At 40.9% G+C, this 22,547-nt stretch overlaps 1 protein-coding gene across 1 annotated transcript in view; it reads left to right on the forward strand.

Moving 5' to 3' along the window:
• Positions 1–5,172: 5,172 nt before the first annotated feature.
• Positions 5,173–22,547, forward strand: part of XK (X-linked Kx blood group antigen, Kell and VPS13A binding protein) — a 44,128-nt gene continuing 26,753 nt past the window's right edge. The window contains exons 1-2 of the mRNA XM_080794821.1: positions 5,173–5,557; positions 12,817–13,079. Coding sequence (XP_080650947.1) covers positions 5,313–5,557; positions 12,817–13,079 — 508 coding nt within the window. The 5' untranslated portion in view covers positions 5,173–5,312. The remainder of the gene's footprint in view (positions 5,558–12,816; positions 13,080–22,547) is intronic.

Below are 22,547 nucleotides of genomic sequence, written 5' to 3' on the forward strand. Positions count from 1 at the left end.
TCTGAACTGAATCTGAAAAATCATTTAAAACGAAAACCAAATCATATTTTTGTTCTTTGGAGCAGTTTGTTGGTGAGTCATACGGTGAAAGGAGCAGGCTAGCTTTCCTTTTCTTGCCTTTCTCCTCCCTGTACAGTATCGAGGAAGAAAGGAAACAAGGAGAAAAGATACACGAGGTGAGGCTTGACTGTGGAGGACGTGCAAACAGTTTGCAAGCCCTTCCTGTTTGTTTGCTCTTTGGTTTTTCTTAGTCCTGCCCCACCCCGTACGAAATTGTGCGCGCGTGCGTGCGTGTGTGTGTGTGTGTGTGTGTGTGTGAGAGAGAGATTGAGACAGAGACAGAGACAGAGAGACAGAGAGAGACTGACTTAGGGAGAGTCAGTATCACATATGATATAAAACCAACAGCTCTTAGATATATCTGAATGGTGAATTGGTATATGCTGATTAATGAATGGGTCTTCACTGTGTGTTAACTGCCCTCTAATAAATTAGTGCATAATTAATGAGGGCCCTAGTTACACTTCTAGTTGTCTATCTTCAGCATTTATTTTCATTAAAACTTCTGCCAGGTTAGAGCCATTAGTAGCCAACTGTAGAAGACAACAGATGTGAGTTTCACAAAGAGAGCCAAAAGCACGAGTCACATACAATTTAAAATGTTTCTAGTAGCCACATTTAAAAAGGAAAAACAAAAAGATGAAATCAATTTGAATAATGTATCTGATTTAGCTCAATGTTTCCTGAATATTCTCATCTCAACATGTAATCAGTACACAATTATTAATGAGATATTTTACCTTTTTTTTTTTGTCGTGAATCTTCAAAATCTGGTGTGTATTTTATACTTACTGCACGTTGCAAATCAGACCAGGCACATTTCAAGGGTTCATGAGCCACATGTGGGCTGGCCACTGTGTTGAACAGCAAAGGGCTGGCATTCACTGCTGCTTCACAGTTCTGATGAGGTTTTCCCACAGCTGATGTATGTTTTTGTTGTTATGAGAGGAAATGGAGACAAACCACTGCATGTTATTTGAGTCCTGCGGTGTTTCCCCAAATTCTGAACACTAATACCAAGAGCTGCCCTGGGGAAAAATAGATTCTGTGATTAAATAAGTTAGGCAAGTTCTGGTCTTTTGCCCCCTTTTGGAGATTTTTATGGTGTGTTAACATATCACAGACTGAGAAAGCCCTCTTGGATAAAGAAACCTGTTTGAAGTTGTTGAGCTGTGTCTGTAAGTTTCAACCTCCTGATTGTCGCTGTCGCCCAGCTGCCAATGTAAAAACATGGTTAGTCTGACATGCTATGTTTATGGTATACTTCTAAAATTTGTCTTTTCTACAGTGGAGTTTTAATACTCCTCCCTACACCCCGGCCCATTAAAGATATCAGAATGATGGTTCTGTCCCAGAATATTAATCCCTATTAATTATCTTGTCCTCAGAGACCTGAGATCATTCTTTACTACACTTTTGGGGACAAGAATTCTGAAAATCCTGTGTCTCTACATGAGAAAAGCTTTTGTGTCTTCCCCTCCTTCTCCACTTTTCTTGGAGCCTATATCTACTTATTCTTTGTATTCAGAATCACTCGAGAACCAAGATACATTTCCTTGTTCTAGAACCCCGTAGTAAACTGAAACCAGCAGATGGCTTTAATGTCTTGCACATGGATGTAGATCTTCAGAAAGGACCCAAATACACACTTCCTCTCATGCTTTCAGAAATTACGAGCACTCTAGAAAGATGAGGAGAGAAACATCTGAATGTGTATAATACAGCCTTTTAAGTAGAGTAATACCGTCCTGCTGTTGCTTTCTATTTTGTGTGTGGTGTTGATTTACATGCTTTAGTGTGTACTGTTTTTGCAAAGTGTGTAAACTTAACAGCTGTCAATCTTCAGCAAATAATCTTTTTGCCTTTGTTTTAGTGGGACCTCTGATGCCGCCCCCATAAGTTTTGCTTTGTTATCTGTGCTTAAGTGGCAATTACCAGTTATCAACTTCTGTCGCTGAATTTGGTCCAAGTTGACTGCAGTAACTCTTAATAATGTGTATGTATTCAAATAAGATTGATCTTAAGGATCAGTTTTGTCTCTGTTTTTTAGGACTTTAGTATTTCAGTATTAGAAATGTCTTCTGAAAACTAACAGCAGAATCCCTTTGCTCTTGAAAATGCAAAGTATACCATCGGTTTTATATAGACTCTCCAGGAGTAGGAGTGGAACATTTGAAATGCAAGAGTTTGGTTTTAGAATCTGTCTGATCATGAAGGGCAGCCCCTTCTCTAAAAAGGAAACAGCTTTCCCAACTTTGAACATCTGGGGGAGCTCTACTTGGAAAGGCAGTCTGAGTTTTAATCTCATGGATTTAATGGCGCTAAATTAACATTTTTAAAATGGATTTTGTAGAATCCAATTATTAAGGAAACACTTCGCAAAGCCATATAAAGGGGAATAGTCAAGCACCACATGTTAGTTTTGGAATGTGTATTTACCAAGTGAATAGGATTTACTTCACCAAAAAGATTTTTTGCACAATTCACAATACTTACAGAAATATGATTGTATCAATGGAGGAAAAAAGCTCACCCTCCTAATGATACATTTCACATTCTCTAGTAAACTAGTGCAATTCTTTATTATTTTAGGGGATACAAAAGAACAATCTGTCAATAGAATATAACTGCTTATTCCTAATTGTATCTTGGAATGAATACATACTATTATTTAAAGTAGTCTTAAATTTTGAAGAACTGATCAATAAATATTATTAATAAAATTGTACTCTTTGCAATACACTTGCCTCAGCACAAATGCAGATTTAACATAAAATTATAAAAAATACACCAAATAATAGAGATTAGTTGTTATTACTTTAAACTTCTAATTTCCATTAACATTAAGTCCAACACCAGTTATCTCTTGCATATAACTAAAATTTTGAAAGTTTGCACACAAAATGACAGGCTTCTTCAAAAATGTCTTTTTGCCAAAAACAGGTTCTACGACCTCTTGCTAATTATATTATATTTCTTTAGGGGTACTTTGAAGCGCATTCAAAGACGTATTGTTAGCAGTTAGGTCTAAATTTAGAGCAGAACATTCTGCCAGATATTTTACTATACCACAAAATGTTGTAGTACTGTATTTTATAATGAAACCAAATTCTCAAGTATTCTGGTATGTTACATATTATTATACCAAAAAACCACTTTCTATAAGTCTATTATTATGTACATAATATTTTAAAAAATGGGTATTTCAGTCCTAGAAAGAAAGTATAATGTAATACGTGACATTAAATTGATCTTTAGTCAAAGTCCGCTTAGGTATTACAGGGAAAGAGCAATCATAGGCTTGAATGTATACATTATTCTCAAGGACAAAATGGTAAATGATAATACATAAAGACACGGTCATTGGGGCAAGTTAGCTGGTGTGCACACTGAGAAGGATCAACTTGCAAATGCTCATCAGATTTTAGCTTTTGCTATTGGTTGTTCCTGGAGGGGGAAGTGCTACTAGTCAGTTGATCTTGCCTCCCCTTCGTGTGGGGGGAGTTTCTCACCGCCTTAGCGTGGTATAATGAAATCTCTTTAGAAGCAAGATTGAGTCAGAAGCTTAGAGACGCACCTTACTGTTTTAAAAACTGCTGTTACAATGTTCTAAGCACTGTGATCTTTCCAAATGTGTTTTCTGTATTTTGTACTGTAGAAAATAATTCACCATTAAACTGGGCTCTATAGTGTTTAAAGCAATGTTATTTATTGGCTTATCCTTCCCCATATTTATGTACAGTCTACTTAATCATATGGAACCTGTGATAATCCTTTGCCTTAAATTAAAATCCAATGCTAAATATTGAGTGCGCTCTAATTAATAATTCTAAGCTACAAATTAATTCGTCCTTTACAGCTTAATACGGTGTCAAATAAAATACTATCCAAATATTCTGTGGAGTGTTGCTGCCTATTCTGTGTTTGTGACAGTGTGTGTATCTTGATCCAGGACATGGTGGCCTGCTGGGTTCTATAAATAGATATCAGTAATCCTTTCAGAGAATGGGCCTGCTACCTCTCAGCTGTCGGCTGTATCCTCCCCTCAACCCTTGTAAATAGATTTTCCCATGCCACACAAGAATGAAGAAAAACGGCCCTTCGTGTTCTCTCCCTCTATAATTTTTGTCTTGATTTCTTCTGAATCTTCATATTCTGTTTGTGTCGACATCATTTTCCTAAATAGAAAAATGACAGATATGCCTTATGATTGATGGACTGCCCTAATTTCAGCAGGGAAAGGGACCTTGTAATTATGAAGGTCTAATCCCTTATGGAACAGGTTAGGACCAGAGTTTTAGGGAGATTTAGTGCCTTGCTCAAACTCTGAGGGACAGGGGGGTGGGCTGAGCCCATCCTGATGTTCACAAGGTTGTCACAAGCTCAGTGAGTGAAAAGGAGTTAGTCCTGGGGCTGGCACACACTATCAAGCAGAGGTATGCCTTGGGCTAGAAAACCGTTTCCTTATTAGGTCCTGGACTTCCCTCTGCGAGTTAGTCACAGTTACAGAGGAATAGATTGTGTAGGCAGTTTTTCTGGGAGAGCAGGCGTTGGCTCCTAAGGATTGTCTCTGATGCTCTTCAACCACAGCAAACAGCGTTTTAGACCACTGTATCTGGAAGACTGAAGGGCATGCTTATGGGACCCACTGAAACGGTAAATCCTGGCTACAGGACTTTACACTTGTACTTTGAAAAGCATCTGTGTGGTCTGGGTATTTTTAAATGACCGGAAACGCTGGTTCTTTGAGGAATTAGGCGTTCCCTAGGCCCACAAAATAGAGACTGGGATGAAAAGGCGTCCAGACCCGGATTCTGGGCCCCATTGGTCGCAGTTTTTCAAAAGGATGTGAGCGGGAGCGCGGCCCAAGGGCTCTAGGACCCAGAGGCTGCGCGCGGGGCCAGAAGGGCCCCCCGCAGCCGTTGGGGTTGCGGCGCGAGCAGTCGCAGGACGCAGGTTCGCGGCCCGCCTGAGGACTGTCGCCGCAGAGACGCAGCGGGCAGTGTGGCGCGCGGGCGGCGCACGGTGCGCGTGGGCGTGTCTCGGCGGGGCCGCGCTCCTCGCCCCACCCCAGCCCGGCCGGTCGCCCCCAGGCCCCGCTCCAGCGCCCCGGCCTCTGGGCCGGCCCGGTGCCCTCGGCGGGCAGCGCAGGGCTCGGGAGCAGTCGGGGCCGGGCATGCCGGGAGCCCCCCCCACGGGCAGCCGCCGCCGCTACCCCGTCTGCCGCCGGTGCGCGCCGCTGACGCGCGGAGATGAAATTCCCGGGCTCCGTGCTGGCGTCCGTGTTCCTGTTCGTGGCCGAGACGACGGCGGCGCTGTACCTGAGCAGCACCTACCGCTCGGGCGGGGACGGCATGTGGCAGGCGCTGACGCTGCTTTTCTCGCTGCTGCCCTGCGCGCTCGTGCAGCTCACGCTCCTCTTCGTGCACCGCGACTTCAGCCGCGACCGGCCGCTCGTGCTGCTGCTGCACCTGCTGCAACTCGGGCCGCTCTTCAGGTGCGTGCGGGCCCCCGGGTCCCCTCCCCGCTGCCCTGGCCGAGAGGGGCGGCCTTTCGGGAGGGGCGGGTGGCTGGACTGGGTGCCGGGCCCAGGCCGGCCCAGCCCTGCTCCTCGGGCCCCACCGTTCCAGTCACGCGAATGCGACAGAATCCGGGGAGAGTGGGAATAAAGCTGGGGCGGACCGCCTTCTTCTGAGGTTCTCGCGTATGAAATTGCCAATATTCAACTGAACTTGACCAACAGAAACGGTAGTTGCATATAGTTCGACCTCGTAAAATACAAGACTTCTCTGGGGTCGGGTGGGCTCTGGCAGGAATGGCTTGTGTCGTGACAAACCCTTGAGAAGTGTGTGGGCTAAATCGCCTTTAGAGCAAAAGCGTGTGCAGATTCTTTAATTTATGAAACACGTGGAGTTTCCTGTGTGGCAGGCACTGTTCTGAGCGCTCTACAAATACTAATTTATTTAATTCTTACGCAGAGCTCTAGAAATCCACGCATCATTCTCTTGGTGTGGAAACAGGGTTGTGGAAATGCCTTCCGGCCCTGCCTAACTTAACAAACACAGTCGTTGAAGCTGGAACACAGTGTGCCTTGAAGACACAAACTTGCCTGCATTAAGAAAAAAACCATTAGTGGCATTCCTGGAAATTAATTTCTATTAACACAAAGCAAGTAGAATGCATGGTAATGAAGTAGACTGGCTTAAGGACCATGAAGAGAGTTTAAAATGTGTTGTGTTGACACCTTTCAACCCTGCAAGGAAAAGCAAAACAAAGGATTCTTATCTGTATTAGAAAGCAAATTATAATACAGATTTTTTTTTAAGATTTTATTTATTTATTTGACAGAGATCACAAGTAGGCAGAGAGAGGGGGAAGCAGGCTCCCTGCTAAGCAGAGAGCCCGATGCGGGGCTCAATCCCAGGACCCTGAGATCATGACCTGAAGTGAAGGCAGAGGCTTTAACCCACTGAGCCACCCAGGCACCCCTATAATACAGAATTTAGACACAGGCGAGAGATGAATTGGAAGAGAAAGCCTAGAGCTAATCTACGGGAAGATTCAGGTAGCCAGGAATCTTTCCCTACCAGTCATCTAGTCACGAATCTTTCCCTACCAGGCAGTATCTCCCCTGCCCCAACATACACAGAGGCAAAAAAAAAGTCCAGTAGCAAGATAGATTTGAGAGAGGCCTATTATAAAACTTTGCACTTCACATTAAATACTGCTGTCCCCAGCTGACGCCCAGAATACCGCCCTGCAGCTCACACACAGTCAGGACAAACTGGGTGAGCAAGTCCCCCCAGCCTCCAGAAGCCACAGAATCCTAGAAAGGAACAGAAACAAGTACACTAGCAGAGCTAAAGCGTTGCTGCTGACATCTGAGAGCAAGGGAAGAGTTAGGAGGGAAAAAAAGGACAGAGAGAGAGAGAGAAAGAGAGGAATTTTCAAAGTCATGCAACTTGGAGCTATTTAGTGAGGACTTAGTCCTCTCTGGCCAAGTAGGCGACAGCATCCTAATTGTAATCCCCCCCCCCCCCAGTAAAATCAACGGGACCTGACTTTGGGCAAGGCACTCATCCTTTATTAACCTCATCTGTGAAAAGAAAACTCATTGCTCACGATGTTTAAATGAAGTGACAGATCAAGGGAAACTGATAATTCTCAGTGCTGCTTGTGCTACATGGTTTGGTAGGTGCTAAGATCCCTCAGGATGCTGGATCCTCACCATGAAGTAGATGTCATTGTTCCCATTTTATAGATGAGGAATAGGATGCCTTAGACCATGTTCGCAAAGCTTCTTAGAAATTGAGTTCGGTTAAAAAAAGAAAAAAGAAATTGGGTTTGGTTAATTATGTTCCTCACACTCTGAAAGGAAGCAAAAGAGTGTGGAGTACATTTTACCAATAATCCCATCCTAAATTAAAACAGTTTGGTCATCTTGGCAAAATCTAAACAAATGACCTAAATAGCTATCCAGGTGAGTGATCTCTATCATTACTGCCATTTAAAATCTTTCTAAATTCTAATAGTGACCCAAGACAAAGCTAGTGACGTGATACGTATAAAAATAAGATGGCACATCTGAACCTGAGCTCAAGGAAATATACCAAGTTGTAGAGAGTGGTAATTTCTGGATGACGGAGTTATGGGTGCTTTTAATTATCTCCTGGAAAATACAGAAAAGTATATCATTTTCCCCTTATTATATACTACTCTACATTTTTCCATTTTTATAGTAAAAATATTTTAACTTTATTTTTAAAAAGGTGGGTACTTTGAAGAGAACTTCTCAAGCTATATAAAAAGTTTCAATACCGTAAAAAGACCTATTTCCAGAAAATTCTGAGTGGGTCATTGTCTTCTTGGGGGAAAAAACAGGATAAGACGTAAAAAATAAAGCACCGAACCACCCCCTTCTGTCAACAAGGACTCTCTCATTCTAATGGAGCTGATTTATTTCAAGGAGATAATTGAACCCATGATCTTAGAGCTGAGGTACACAAAACATGGGTCCAAACCTCTTAGCTTCCAGATTAAGAGAAACAATTTGCTGTTGTGTATTTTCAGGACTTAATATCTTTTTTTTTTAAATTTTTTCGACAGAGAGAGAGATCACAAGTTGGCAGAGAGGCAGGCAGAGAGAGAGAGGAGGAAGTAGGCTCCCTGCCGAGCAGAGAACCCAGCCTGATGTGGGGCTCCATCCCAGGACCCTGTGATCATGACCTGAGCCAAAGGCAGAGGCTTTAACCCACTGAGCCACCCAGGCGCCCCAGGACTTAATATCTTATTCAAAGTTTTTCCTGCTGACAGTTTGATTCTATTTTAACTCCCAAGGCATCAGCTTTACTTCAAGATCAAAATTATTTCCCCCAAAGGAGAGTCATGGTCTGTTTCTTTCCCCTCTTTACTGATTTGACTTACTAATAGTTTGAAATTGTCTTTGGAAAATTTATTTTTTGTTGGGTACTAAGTAGCCAAACTCATGTTTTTGAATTCACTCAGTTAAACTGTACCGCATTACACTGTAATAATTATGGGCTAAATACTAAAAACTAGGCCCCACTCCTTCTTTCCCTTAGGAAAGCACTGGGAAAGCACCATATTTCATTTATCAGTCTTATATTTAAAACTGTAGTTGCAGTTTTTGTGGTTGTTTCCTTATTAAGGCTAGATTTGAATGATGTGATCATTGAATAGTATCTTGAATTTTTTTTTTATTTTAAGGATGATATTATTGTGAATGATAATGGATATTCTGGAAAACCAGAGGGGGGAAAACACCTAACAACAATAAAATCTGTTTATAATCCTTTTACAATTATGTTAATTTTTCAAATTAATTGGGAGAAGAAATAAATGAGTTTCAAGTTCAAGGAATTTTCCTCTCTTTTTATTTACTGGTATAGTGAGGAAAGTCTGGGTTTATAAAAATGAAAGCTAAGAAATCCTAGTAATTTTTTTACAGAACATTGCAACATGATTCATCATAGTATTTCTTTGTATAATAAGCTTTCAAAAGATTTTAAAATAATAATAATGGCCTATATTTGAAGAGCTTTTTTTTGTTGTTAGTGAAATGCTTCTATGTATAGTATTTAATTCCATCCACTCTAAAACCCTGAGATCTGTCATTTTCTTTTTTGTTACATTTGAGAAATTGAGACTCTTGGAGATTATGCAAGTGGCTTTTAAAAGGTCAGGTGGTGCTTTCTATGTAACTAGTTTGATTCTTGTGTAGCCTCACTGAGCATGTGTGTCACATCAAGACGACATGGTGTGTTGGAAGTCTTAGAATTTCTTTTGGAAATGTGTTTTTATTAACTGCTTTAAAGGGTCTCTGGTACCACAGATTATTTGTGGAGACACCAACAAGCATGGTTTTAGCTAAGGGATAATCTCCTTCCCCTATGATGCTTGAAAATGGGGTGAAGTGAAAAAAAAAATGGATCAGCCTGCTGATTATCTATGTTATGGGTTGGCAGACTATGCCTCACAGACCAAATCCCCCCTACCTGTTTTTGTGAATAAAGTTTTATTGGAACACAGCCATGCTCATTCATTTAATGTATTGTATATGGCTGCTTTTGTACTGCAGTGGTAGAGTTGAGTAGTTGGGATACAGACTGTGACCTGCAGAGCCTAAAGTATTTACTCTTTGTAAATTCTTTACAGAAAATGGTTGCCACCCCTCAGTCTACATGATACTGAAAAATAGCCTTGAAAGATTTTGGTGAAAATATTTAATTTACAGCTATATTTAGACAATCTCTCCAAAAAAAAAAAAAAAAGAAAGAAAGAAAAGAAAAGAAAAAAGGAAAGGAAAAACCCCACATTTGGAGTAATTGGTTGAGTCTTGCAGAATTCCAAAAAGAATTGTAGTTTGTTTCTTATCAGTTCTCTTTATCAGTAGTGGCAAGTAGGGGAAGTCTTAGGACCATACACACATTTATTAAACACCTACTATATGTAAAACTCTGTGCTGAGATAAATTTATTAATTGGGAAAAACAGTGGATTGAGAGGGTGGCCACTTGGGCTTCAGGGCCACCTCTGTCATTAGCCATTCTGGAACCTTCTATAATCCCTATTGGTAGACCTTGAGAATGGAACCTTCTATAATCCCTACTGGTAGACCTTGAAGTTTCAGTTTGTCAACAGTTCAGTACATGCTTCCTGTTTCATACAGCACCCTCCTCCGCATCAAGAGACTGGCTTTCTCCTCTGAACCTTTGTTTTCATCCATTCACCTCTTAGCCTGTGCTGGTGTTTGGTTGTTTGTTTAGTCTTTAAAAATTCTAAGTTTGATTTTATTATTCAGGTGAAACATATTTGTTGTTGAAAGGACAGAAGAGCAGAAAATAGACACAATTAAAAAATTTTCAAAAAACCTAATTCGACTGCCTAAAAAGAATTTTTACCCTTTTGTTGTATATCCTTACTCATATTTTTATAGCAGTAAGCTGGTAAACTATCTCTTGGGGGAAAAAGCCCTGAATTGTGGAGTTTCCCGGTTTCTGTGATATAAATATTCCCGTCATGGCCTATTTCAAGCTACCAGTTTTTTAACAACTGGCTCACGATTCCTAACTAACAGTCTCTTGAGTCAGTATGAGTCAAATTAAGCACTCCAGTGTTTATATGTATGTGTGATTTATATGTTTTTATATATGTGACTTTTTTAATAAAAAATTGAATTTTCTATATGTATTCTATTTTAATTTATTCCTTTCACTTACCAAATATAGTAAACATTTTTATATATTAGTAGCTTTATGTTTGTACCATCAATTTTAAGGATTGGGTAATACTTCATTGGCTATATATATTATGATTTATTTAATTATTGTTTTATTTTGGAGCCCTTTAGATTATTCCCAGAATTTTGCTATTGCAAATAATGCTATGATTCAAATCTTTGCAGTAGGCTTTCTGAGTTAATATATGAGAAATATTTTGTAAACTGAAAGTGCTATATAAATATTAATTGTGGTCATTAGTATCCTCATTGTGTATATGTACCCTTTTCCATTTAGATTATGAGCACCTCTGTGAACGAGGCAGGTGTACCCCAGCTGTCTTTGCATTTCCCACAGCACTGGCAAAGTCCATCTGCATTCACCACATATCTGAGAATTAAGACGATGGTCAATTTATTCTGTCTTGTACTCCTTGTTGTATGAAGTTGCTAGGCCTCAAATAGTTCTTGTAGATTTGAGGTTTTTCTCAGAGAAAAGTCAGTTGCATTAGCTGAACTTGAACTCATAACCTGTACTTCATTATTTTCAGTTGAACAGATTGGCCCAAGCTGTTTTACCTGTTTTTATGTATTATATCAAAGTGTCTTTGACCCCATTGAACAAAATGTACCAGACAAACCTGTCTTCCCCACCTTATCTCTCTTTCTCTTACATACACACATACACTGCCATGTACCTTCTTCCTCCCAGGAAGAAACGAACAAAGACAGCAGTCACAAAATATGTCCACTTTGTATTCATCAGAGAGGTTCTTGCATTTTCTTTCTTACATCAAGTTTTATTATTTAAAATTATAAATGTATTCTTGTTGCCATAGTGGCCTCAGGTGAGAGTACAAAGTTAACAACTTTCAGTAAAATAGATGAAGCCATAAAACCTTCTGGCAGCATTATAAGGTTGTTATAAAAATGCACATTGGGAGAAAAAACATCCTTTAACAATTTTTAAACCTAAGGCCATGAGCATTTTTCTTATTTCTAAGAAAAACCCATTTTCTCCCAACATTTTATTAAGAAGCTTTTCAAACATACAAAAGACAACTTGAAAGAATTGTACAGTGCTCACCACCTAGGTTCTACAGTTAACATTTTGTTTCATACGTGTTTCCATCCCTCGACTGACCCCTCAAACCGTGTGTGTGCGTGTGTGCACGCGCTCACACTTCAGACTAAATCACGCACATCAGCACTCTTCCTCCCTTTAGTATTCCTATCATTACCTAGAGAGGAAAATCTAATTTTCAAAGCCGGGTACCTCTGTTATTCTAGAAAGGTGACTGGTTAAGTCTCCATCCCTGGGGCAAGCTTATTCATAAGACATAGCTGACAGACCTCCAGACAGGACAGACTTTAGTCATGTCCCATAAGTGTTTATGAGAGCAGAGAGCTAGGTAGTATATTGTGGTCTCATAGGCGAGTGCTAGATGGCAAGCCGCTCTGTGCTAGGGGCTCTCCCAACCGTAGCTGCTGCTTTAGCTGAGGTGATACAGGGCATCTACTGGATGTGGAAATATATATATATATATATATATATATATATATATGCCTACATGTATCAGTACACACACAAACATACACACCCTTTTACTGTATTATTGCCATAGCAGTGTGGCCAAGTAGGTATTATCTCTGCTTTATAATTGAGGGAAAGGGTTCAAGGGTTAAATGACTTGCCCAGGGCTGCAGAGCTAGTAAGTGTCTTGAAGGGAAACTGAACCTTCTTCTCTCACTCTGCAGCGTGAACCGCTTCCCATTCCCTACTCGGTTTGGCCTTTGGTGTCATCTCTCAATTAGGTTCACAGTCATTTTCAGCCGACCTCCTGGAGGGCCGCAAGAGGATTCACTTCATGCTCAGAACGCCTCGGAGTGGATGATTTGAGAGAAGCGGCTGTAGCCCAGAGTGGCCAAGTCAAAGCTTTGAGAATCAGGCTCGTAAGTGTAAGCAGAGACAGAATCCCATCTGTCTCTGATTACCCTGACTTGCTGATTTGTTTGCAGGTGTTTTGAAGTCTTCTGCATCTATTGTCAATCAGGCCACATCGAAGAGCCTTATGTCAGCATCACCAAGAAGCGACAGATGCCAAAGAATGGCTTCTCAGAAGAAGTCGAGAAGGAGGTGGGCCAGGCGGAAGGCAAGCTCTTCACGCACCGGTCTGCGTTCAGCCGCGCGTCGGTGATCCAGGCCTTCCTGGGCTCAGCCCCGCAGCTGACTCTGCAACTGTACATAAGCACCCTGCAGCAGGACGTCACTGTTGGAAGATGTATGTATATTTTTCATTTCCGCCTCCATTCTGGGGTCAAAGCAGGGAGTCGAACATCAAGTTTCTTTGGTTTCATGTGAAATTCATTCATATGGGCCTTCCGTTCGGTGTCTGCATTCCAGTTACCAAACTGAAAGCTTAGTTAAAGTAATACAGTGTTTATTTTGCTTTATGAATCTGCAGTTTGTGCAGGCGGCTCAGGAGGGCTCACCTGTGCTTCGCTGTACATCAGCTGGGGTGGCTCAAAGATAGGGGGCTAGAATCCGTGGAAGGTTCATTCCTGCACATTGCTTACGGCTGATGCTAGCTGTTGCTGAGTGACTCTGATCTTCTCTATTTCCCCTCTCTACGTGGGCTAGTTGGGGCTTCCTCCCAGCGTGGTGGCTGCTTTCAAGGGTAGTGTCCTGGGAGCGAAAAAGGGCAGGTGGATAAGTATCACCTTTTGTGAACCAGCCTCAGAAGTCACGTGACATTATTTCTGCTGTGTTTTCTTTGTTGAAACAGTCAAAAAATCCCATGAAGGTTCAAAGGAAAGGGAGGGGAGGAAAGCTCTGACTTTTGACGGGGAATGGCAGAGTCCTAGAAATTCATTGCCGTGACCATTTTGGAAAAAACAGCTTGTCGTTGGCTGAAAATACACCTGTCAGAAGCTGGGTCTCTTTGGATTTTGCCTCCGTCATTCAGTGGTACAGTGCTCACCACCTACAACCAGCCGGGAGCCTTGGTTGTAATGGGTTCTTTGTCATGAATGATGGAATCAAGAATCAATCCTGTCTTCTTGAAGTTCTAATAGGTAGCTCAGCTTTTAAATGAACACAGTTATCTAACCGTTAGACTGTTCTTACATCATCAAATCGAGGGCAGGTTTTGCTTAAGGCAGATTTAAAAAAACAAAAACAAAACAAAACAAAACCCCTCTACATGCCTAAGACACAAGTGAAAAATCTTTATATGAGGCGAGGAAATAACTCCTCCCAAATGTTATAGGTAAAGGAAAACCACATATTCTGGTAAGTTTTACTATATAGGTAAGCAAAAATGAGTTAAAAGCCTTCAGCTGAAAGAATACATATTTAAGATAACACTGAAAATGGAATTAAAAAAATGAATCACTCTTAATGAATGTTACTCCCCTCAGTATTCTCTTCTTTCTGCCTAGGCTAGATTTTACCCTCTGGGCTCACTAGTAAAATGGCTTAATTCACAGAAGGGTCACAGGGTATTTGCGCAGCAGAGCTCATTCAGGTTACCTGAGTGACTATGATTCTTAAGATATGTCAGGATGGTAAGTTGAGGTCTTGAACCTTGGTCCACTAACATTTATGTGAAATGCCTCCCACAGCCCCAGGCAGACAGTAGGTGCTCAATAAATGTAGCAGTATCCTTGTTTTCTAAGGGCTTGTAACTGGCATGGGCAACTGACCAAGGGGAGTCCTCTGCATGCCACTCTACCCTTTGCTCAGTTCTTGGTGTTTCCACGTGACAGGGACACAGCAAGACAGCAGAAGTGGTGATAGCCCATTTGATTTTGGCCAGTTGATCCAATCTTTTCCCTCAAGTTTTTTGAAAATGAAGATTGTCTTTGTTGACCTAAATGAAGAGGCAAGGTCAAAATCCTAAAAAGAGATGAGTTTATTTGGGAATAGCGGAGAAATTGTAATTTGGGACCCACAAACGATAGCAAGCTGCAGGCAAGTCCACTGGAGGTTGCGGGTAGGCGGTCCTTCTGGGCGGGGAATGCAAAGAGGGGAGAGTTCAGTTGGAATCTGTTGGAAACAAGTAGAGACCAGCCTTAAAAATTCCCCGAGCAGACAAAACCAGTCCAGTCTTACAAACAAAGCTCAACTCCGCTCATTTTGCAAGACAGGCAACCTGGGTCATTTCTTGTTCATGCCTCTGGGAAACCATAAGCAAGGCTTTCCAAGTTGATATGAAGCAACCTCTGATTACTTCCCTATCATTAAGAAAATCACAGTATTATCAGTTTTGTTGTAAATCAGACACTTACGAGAAAGCAGTCTCTCGTCCTTAAGTTTTGTTTTCTTTGGAGCACAGGAGTACAATTTTCCATTTCATGTCCTCTGGGTCTATTTTAGATTGAAGTCCTTTCACATTTCCCCCTTTTGATCTAGATCTTTCACAGAACACATTGCTGATCAGTTATGTCCTTCAGGCATATTGACATTTTTGTCAAAATATAGTTCTTTGTAGATGGATTGTGTGGTTTGTCCCATGGAGCTAAGGAGGGTTTTCCTCAGGTGTCTCTTCCTATGGAGCAGAGGACCATCCTCAGTCGAGTCTTTCCTCACAGAGCTGAGAAGGATCCCATTTTTAAGTGTCTTGTCCCATGGAGGAGGGAAATGATAAGGAATGTCAATGACCTCATTTGAACAATAAGACGATTGAAAAATGAATCATCTCAGGTATGTCCCTTTAAGGTGGATGGCTTAGTTTCCATGATTATTTGAGTTTCAGGAAAGGCTTTTCAAAGGAAAAGAATTTTACTTTATACATACATTTGGGAAGAAGACAATGGCTTATTCATACAAAACAGAAGAAATTTAATTAAAATTAAAAAGATTAAACTGAGGACCAAACGCTCAGTGGTAGCTAGCGGTTGAAATGCACTTCTCAATCAGTTTCCCTCCTCTTCTCGGAGTAGGACACTGGTTGCCCCTGCTGGGCAGTGAGGAGGTTTAGGGTCCTGCAGTTTTATAGAACTACTTCGGCAAGGCTATGGATTTGGGGCTGCTGATATGCAAAACCTTGGACAGAAGCATTGAAAGTGGTGGACATAACTTTAGAGAGATTGCGAATTGTTTTTTTGTCTTGTTTTGTTTAATTTTTGCTACTTCAACCCAAGGAAGAAAGGCTCTGGTAAAAGCGTGCCCCAAACTTTTTCTGCCCACTATAGGGTTATATGTAGGTATCCAGCCATAATTATAACCTTCCCAGTTCTGACGTGTTCTTTTAAGTTGATAGGACAAAGACCTTACATTAGGTATAAAAGCAGAAGAAGAAAGGATTTTTCTTATTTCGGTATCAGGGGTAAGGCAACAATCCCTCCACATCCCTTTCAGTTGAGGAATAGTAAAGAATATGTTTCTTCCACATAAAAATAAGTACCCGCTCTCTTCTAAGGATAAGGCATAATTGGGTCCTTTTGCCCACATTCTTTCCCCTGGAATGAGAGAAACGATCTCATAATCAGAAATGTAATCATTATTATACAGAGCACATGATAATCTGTTTTACTAGCATTGTGGGAATGATTATGCGAGCGCTTTAAATTTTTATGGATCTGAAGTAACAAATGAGCTGATCTAGTATAAGTTAAGATTTTGGTTGAGGTCTGGGAGATCTCTAGGAAAAAATTAAGTTGAACTAAGTTTCCATGTTTACCAGATATTGGTCAGTCCCCAATGAAGTACCATTGAATGGGAGCACATTAGCTTCCCATTTCCAGTCTTACTGCATTCCTGTTGCCCTGCCACAGGGAATAGAATCTTCTGGATTCTAACAGGGAGTGAATTCATGTTCATCTAGGCCATATGAAATAGTATAGTTACAAATATTTATGGGGAGATACCCTAGAGTTTTGCCATTTCCATCATTTTTTTAAAAGGATTTTTGGGTAAGAGTCCAGCCCTGAGTGAGAGTATTGCATTATGAGTGTGTGTGTGTGTGTGTGTGTGTGTGTGTGTGTGTGTGTGTGTGGTGGTGGTGGTGGTGGTGGTGGTGGTGAGGGGGGAGACCCAATGGAAAACCATAATATTTTGTGCCAGTTTTCCAGGAGGGAAGATGTATGGTTTCAGAGGTACCAAAGGAAGATCCTACACCTTTGCCAGGTAGATTTCACCATCCTTCTAAAGATAGTGGCCAGGCCACCAATTTAGATTCATCATTGTGCATATTATTTCCTCTAGCACAAATCCAGAAATCAGTAAGTTTAGCAGAATCAGAGAGTTTTTGTAAGGTGAAGCTAAAAGGATGCATTAAAGCTAAAGTAAAGGATAGTAGGAAAACTAGGGAAGAAACAATTGAAGGCCTGAATGACAAGATTAAACACAGAATGAGAAGAGAAAACGTACTTAATACAGGCCTGGTCCATACATCTTGGGTACGCTGTCTACTTCTGATGCCATCTGCTTCAGTTCCTGGAAATTTTCATTGTTCGGTCACCAGATGGTGTGCTGGTCCATTCAGATTTGGGGGCTTTTTTCCTGATAAGACACATGAATCCAGCAATCTATTCCTTGAAGTTTGGCTGCTCAGAGGTTAATCACACCTGGTAGGGGCCTTTCCAGTGAGGGTGAAGAGAGTCTGTTTGGAGATGTCTTTTCCAATAGTTGAAATGTCCAGACTGTAAGGTATGATGTTTGATGTCTCGGTTTCCCAGGAGCTCAGTGTGGAAAGATTGTTCTACCAGAGTGTGATTATTTTCTATGGACTTGATTAGGCCTTTGCAAAACGGAAGTACATCTCCCCACCTCCCACCCCCTTATTAGTTGTGGGTCAAAAGAAGTGGGGGCTGAGCGCATTGGCCATTCTGTAATTATTTCAAAAGCCAAAAGTTTATGCATCCTGAAGAGAGTAGATCTAAGGGTTATAAGAACCAGTGGTAATGCTTTTGGCCATGGTATTTGGAAGATATCAACTGATTTAGCTATTTGAGTTTAGTAATTCCATTTGTACTTGACCAGTCCTGAAGACTGAGGATGGTAATGCACAGCTGCCGAACTGGCCAGGCAGCATAGACTTGCCAAAGTATTTGACCCCTATAATGGGTTCCTCAATCACTGTGAAGGTCAAAGGGGAGTCCCCAGGGGGAAATAACCTTTTCTAGTAGGAATTTAGGTACAGAAGAAGCAGTTGCCTAGCTACTTGGGAAAGCTGCAGTTCAATCTGAAAACAGGCAAACCATTATGAGAATGTTCTTCTGCCCAGTAGATGGGAGCAATTGTATGAAGTCCATTTGCCAAATCTCAGTGGTCCACAGGGCAAATCAAAATATCTGGGCCAGTAGGTTTCCCTGAGTTAAATTTAGGGCATATAGAGCAAGGAAGATAAGTGCTTTTTGCGCCCTTGTTGGCGTTTCCCCACCAATATTGGTTAATGAATGTTATTTTATCAGTTAATTAATGATTTAATTCACATATGGTAGTTAATATGAAAGTTTTAAATTTTCTGGCAGGACTGGTTTGTTATTGGGTCCAACCGTTTCTGTCTTCATGACACCAGCAGCCTTTAGATTTCCAATTCTGTTTTTCCTTTTCAGGGGCCAGTTGTTGTATTACCCTAGCTAATTCTCTTGGGTTGTCACTAGGGGAAGCAGTTTTCTGGACCATGACAGAGGTTTGGTCTTTGGATCCCATAAGAGTGGCATTTTCGCAGAGACATCAGCAAGGTGGCTTTCTTTGGCTTCCAGAGAGTCAGACTTAAATGACCAGGGACTTTAATAATAGCCAGGGGTCCTGGCAGGAGTATAGCATCAAATAAATTTTGGACGTAAGTAACATTTTACATTTTGTCTCTGTTGGACTTGCACCTGAGGGCATGTGTTGTTCTCAAAGAGGCGGCTCAGGTGCTGGTGGTTGCCCAGGGCCCTCTGCACAGGCTCTGGGGTGATGCGCATCTTGTGGTTGTTGCGGGCCTCCTGGCCCACCAGCTCGAGGATGTTGGCTGTCGGGTACTTGAGAATGCCAGCGAGGAAGACAGGTGTGCCTGAGCTCAGGCAGTGGATTTAGTGAACTTTTTTTCAGTAGGAGGTCCATGTGGCTAATGGGGAGGAGCTGCAGCTTGTTGCCTGATATCATCAGGGAAAGCACCAGCAGGAATCCAACAATCAGAAACATAAATGGGCACCTGGGTGGCTTAGTCTGTTAAGCGGCTGCCTTCGGCTCGGGTCATGATCCCAGGGTCCTGGGATCGAGCCCTGCATCGGGCTCCCTGCTCAGTGCGGAGCCTGCTTTTCCCTCCCCCGCTGCTTGTGCTCTCTAGCTCTCTGTCAAATAAATTAATCAAATCTTTCTTTTAAAAGAAACATATAGTAGACAATAAGGGTGCTGACAAATCTCTAGGAACTCTGCATACAGTATAGAATGAAATATTGACATTCATAATATTTTCCCTATTCGACTTTAATCTATGGAAGGCTGAACACCTCTTTTGATTTACTTTTTCTTATGCAACTAATCGAACTAACATAGCAAGTTGAGCTATTTTTTTCTAATTTTTTACGAGGTAAAAGAACAAATCTTATTTACTTCTTAGGGACCACAGTTTTGAGTACAAAGGGGTTGTTAAGTTTTATTTCATTTTTCACTTTGGATTCAGTGTTGGAAGGTAAAATTGAAAATTTCCCAGGAGATTTGAGAATTAAGTATACGGGTGATTGTAGCTTGGCTATTTATTAAATAAAGTAACAATACAATATTTGAATAAACATACAAAAATCACTAACACATTTTTAAATGCAGGTTTCTTTTATTTTAAAGGGAATAATAAAAAAAGGGAATAATCAAGGGCGTGATAAAGTCATAAGAAAGTGTTACTGTGGTGAGATAGGGAATCTCTGCTATTTGGACAGATTATGTAGAAGCAAAGTGGGAGCCTGAATAATGACCCTGAGGATAGTCAGGTTCTAATCCCTAAAACTGTGAATGACATCGGTGGGCCCTTAATGTAATCACAAGTGTCCTTATAAGAGAGAGGCAGGAGGAGTTTTGATGACAGAGGAAAAAGATAATGTGAGGATTGCTGGCTTGAAGCTGAAGGAAAGGGCCACCAGCCAAGAAATGCAAGGAATATAGCTCTAGAGGCTAGAAAAGGCCATGAAAGGGATTCTCTCCTCTAGGGCCTCTGAAGGGAGCAGGGCCCTACTGACACCTTTATTTTATTTTTTTAAAAAGATTTTATTTATTTATTTGACAGAGAGAGAGAGAGAGAGAGAGAGAGATAACAAGTAGACAGAGAGGTAGGCAGAGAGAGGAAGGGAAGCGGGCCCCCTGCTGAGCAGAGAGCCCTATGTGGGGCTCAATCCCAGGACCCCGAGATCATGACCTGAGCCAAAGGAAGAGGCTTAACCCACTGAGCCACCCAGGTGCCCCTGACACCTTGATTTTAGCCCAGGGAAGCTGATTTCAGACCTCTGACCTCCAGAACTGTTAAGAGAACAAATGTGTATTGTTTTAAGCCACCAAGTTTGTGGTAATTTGTTATAGCAGCCATAGGAAATTCTATAACAAGTGATTTTACTTCAGACAGAAACATTCTCTTTTTGGTACTTAATTAAAAAAAAGATATATAGCCATTTCTCATTATCTAGAGACTCGTAGTAGAGTATCAGTCACATGTAGTCTCATTCATATTACTTATAAGTTTTATTTTATTGATTATTTATTTTTATTTATTTATTTGACAGACAGAGATCACAAGAAGGCAGAGACAGAGGAAGGAAAGCAGGCTCCCTGCTGAGCAGAGCGCCTGATGCAGGGCTCCATCCCAGGACCCTGGGATCATGACCTGAGCCGAAGGCAGAGGCTTTAACCCACTGAGCCACCCAGGCGCCCCTACTTATAAGTTTTAAGCACTTGCATTTCACAGAGGAAACTGGGGCGGGGGGTGGATAATTGTGAACTTCTGTCATTTTAGCAGATTTCGTGAATACAGTCAGCCTAGCTTTTATTCAGCTACACAGTTCCCTTATACCTTTAACAACATTGCAGAAATGAATACATTCATCTATAAACCCAAAGATTTAGCCTCTTTGTAGCGTATACAAGTAAGAAGTAAAAGTATATAAACTAAAATTATGCTTAGTAATGAATGTTTTAGTATTCTTACTTAGAAATGACCTAGGTGTCCATTCTGTGTCTAATGTTTCATAATATCGGTCAAAGGTCTGCAGTTATCTAAAGATTTTGTAAACACTTTCAAGGTGACATACTATAAAACCTTATTACTGTGGAAATACAAGTTTGTCAGAATAATGATTCAATTTGCTTAAACATAAATTGATATTTTTGTAATCTTAAACATTCTGTAGGTAATTCTAGCCCATGTGATTATAAACCTGTGTAAGTTCAGCAAAACTATACCCAAGAGGCATAAAAATGTATGCCTGTATTATATTTCACAAAAATACATATCAGAGAAACCATTTGTTTTCATTAAACCCCAAATATTATACTAGTTGAAATTGTTAAAGATTTACATAAATTCCATATAAATTTGAATTCTTAAAATACATTTTTAAAGTTTAGCACATTTAAAATATTTGATTTCTGTATTTTAGGAAATTTCCGTTATATTCCATTTATATAAGTAATTACTTATCTACATATACCAGTGAGAACAGAGCTCCTTTAAATTAAGAAAGAAACTTTATAATCTAATATATTAATACCATCTTAAGGTAAGAAAATGTCACACATTCACACAATCAGTGGTGAAGGCATTTCTGAATTATTACAGATATAGAAACATATAGCTCCGGAGAAACAGCTTCAATTTTGCAATTTTAACCATGGATCAAGAGTAAATACAGAAACAAAATCTTCCCGGTTCAGATTTCAAAAAGCTGTTTCCCTCCCAAAGGGCATGAAATTCTGAATTGATTTAAGCTTAAAAATAGACTAATAAACAAAAAGACTGACAAACCAGATTCTCTGTTGCCTCTCACCCAGCAGGGGCTGGATCTCTATAAACCATGAGTCCATGTAAAGAGATCTCCAGATGGTCAGATCCTCAAACCAAATTCCCATCCATTTCTGCCAACCATGGGGAATAACTTAATGGCCATAAATGAACAAAAACAAAACAGAAATACATTAGTATAGAGGCAATTTTTTAAAAGATTTTATTTATTTATTTGACAGACAGAGATCACAAGTAGGCAGAGAGACAGGCAGAGAGAGAGGAGGAAGCAGGCCCCCTGCTGAGCAGAGAGCCCGCCCTGGAGAGAGCCTGCCATGCAGCTCAATTCCAGGACCCTGGGATCATGACCTGAGCTGAAGGCAGAGGCTTTAACCCACTGAGCCACCCAGGCGCCCTAGAGGCAATTTTTTAAGACAGAAAAAGGCAGAGTGAACACAGTTCTGTTGGCACTTTGGCTTCAGCTAAGAGAGCCAAGAAAAGACAGTCCTGGGCTTTAACTCTACATGAAATACATTCTCCATGTACCATTTACCTGCCTATCAGGCATCTCATTGTGAGTTTCAAAGCTGTGAAAAGGTATTTTTCAAAAGGTAAAATCATGTGTCACTTATATAGATATGGATACATGTTAAAAGATTTTATTACTTACGAAGGAGTGGACAGGTGTTAAAAACCACTTCAAAAGAGAACAAAGGGATGTTGATTAGGAACATTGAAATAAAGATATCCTTGGGAATGAAACTGGTTTTTTGCACCATGGGAGGGGAGTCCATTGAACCGCCACTAGACCATGTGCTTTGCATGCTTATC

This window comes from Martes martes, assembly GCF_963455335.1.
Source record: "Martes martes genome assembly, chromosome: X".
NCBI classification, from domain to species: Eukaryota; Metazoa; Chordata; class Mammalia; order Carnivora; family Mustelidae; genus Martes; species Martes martes.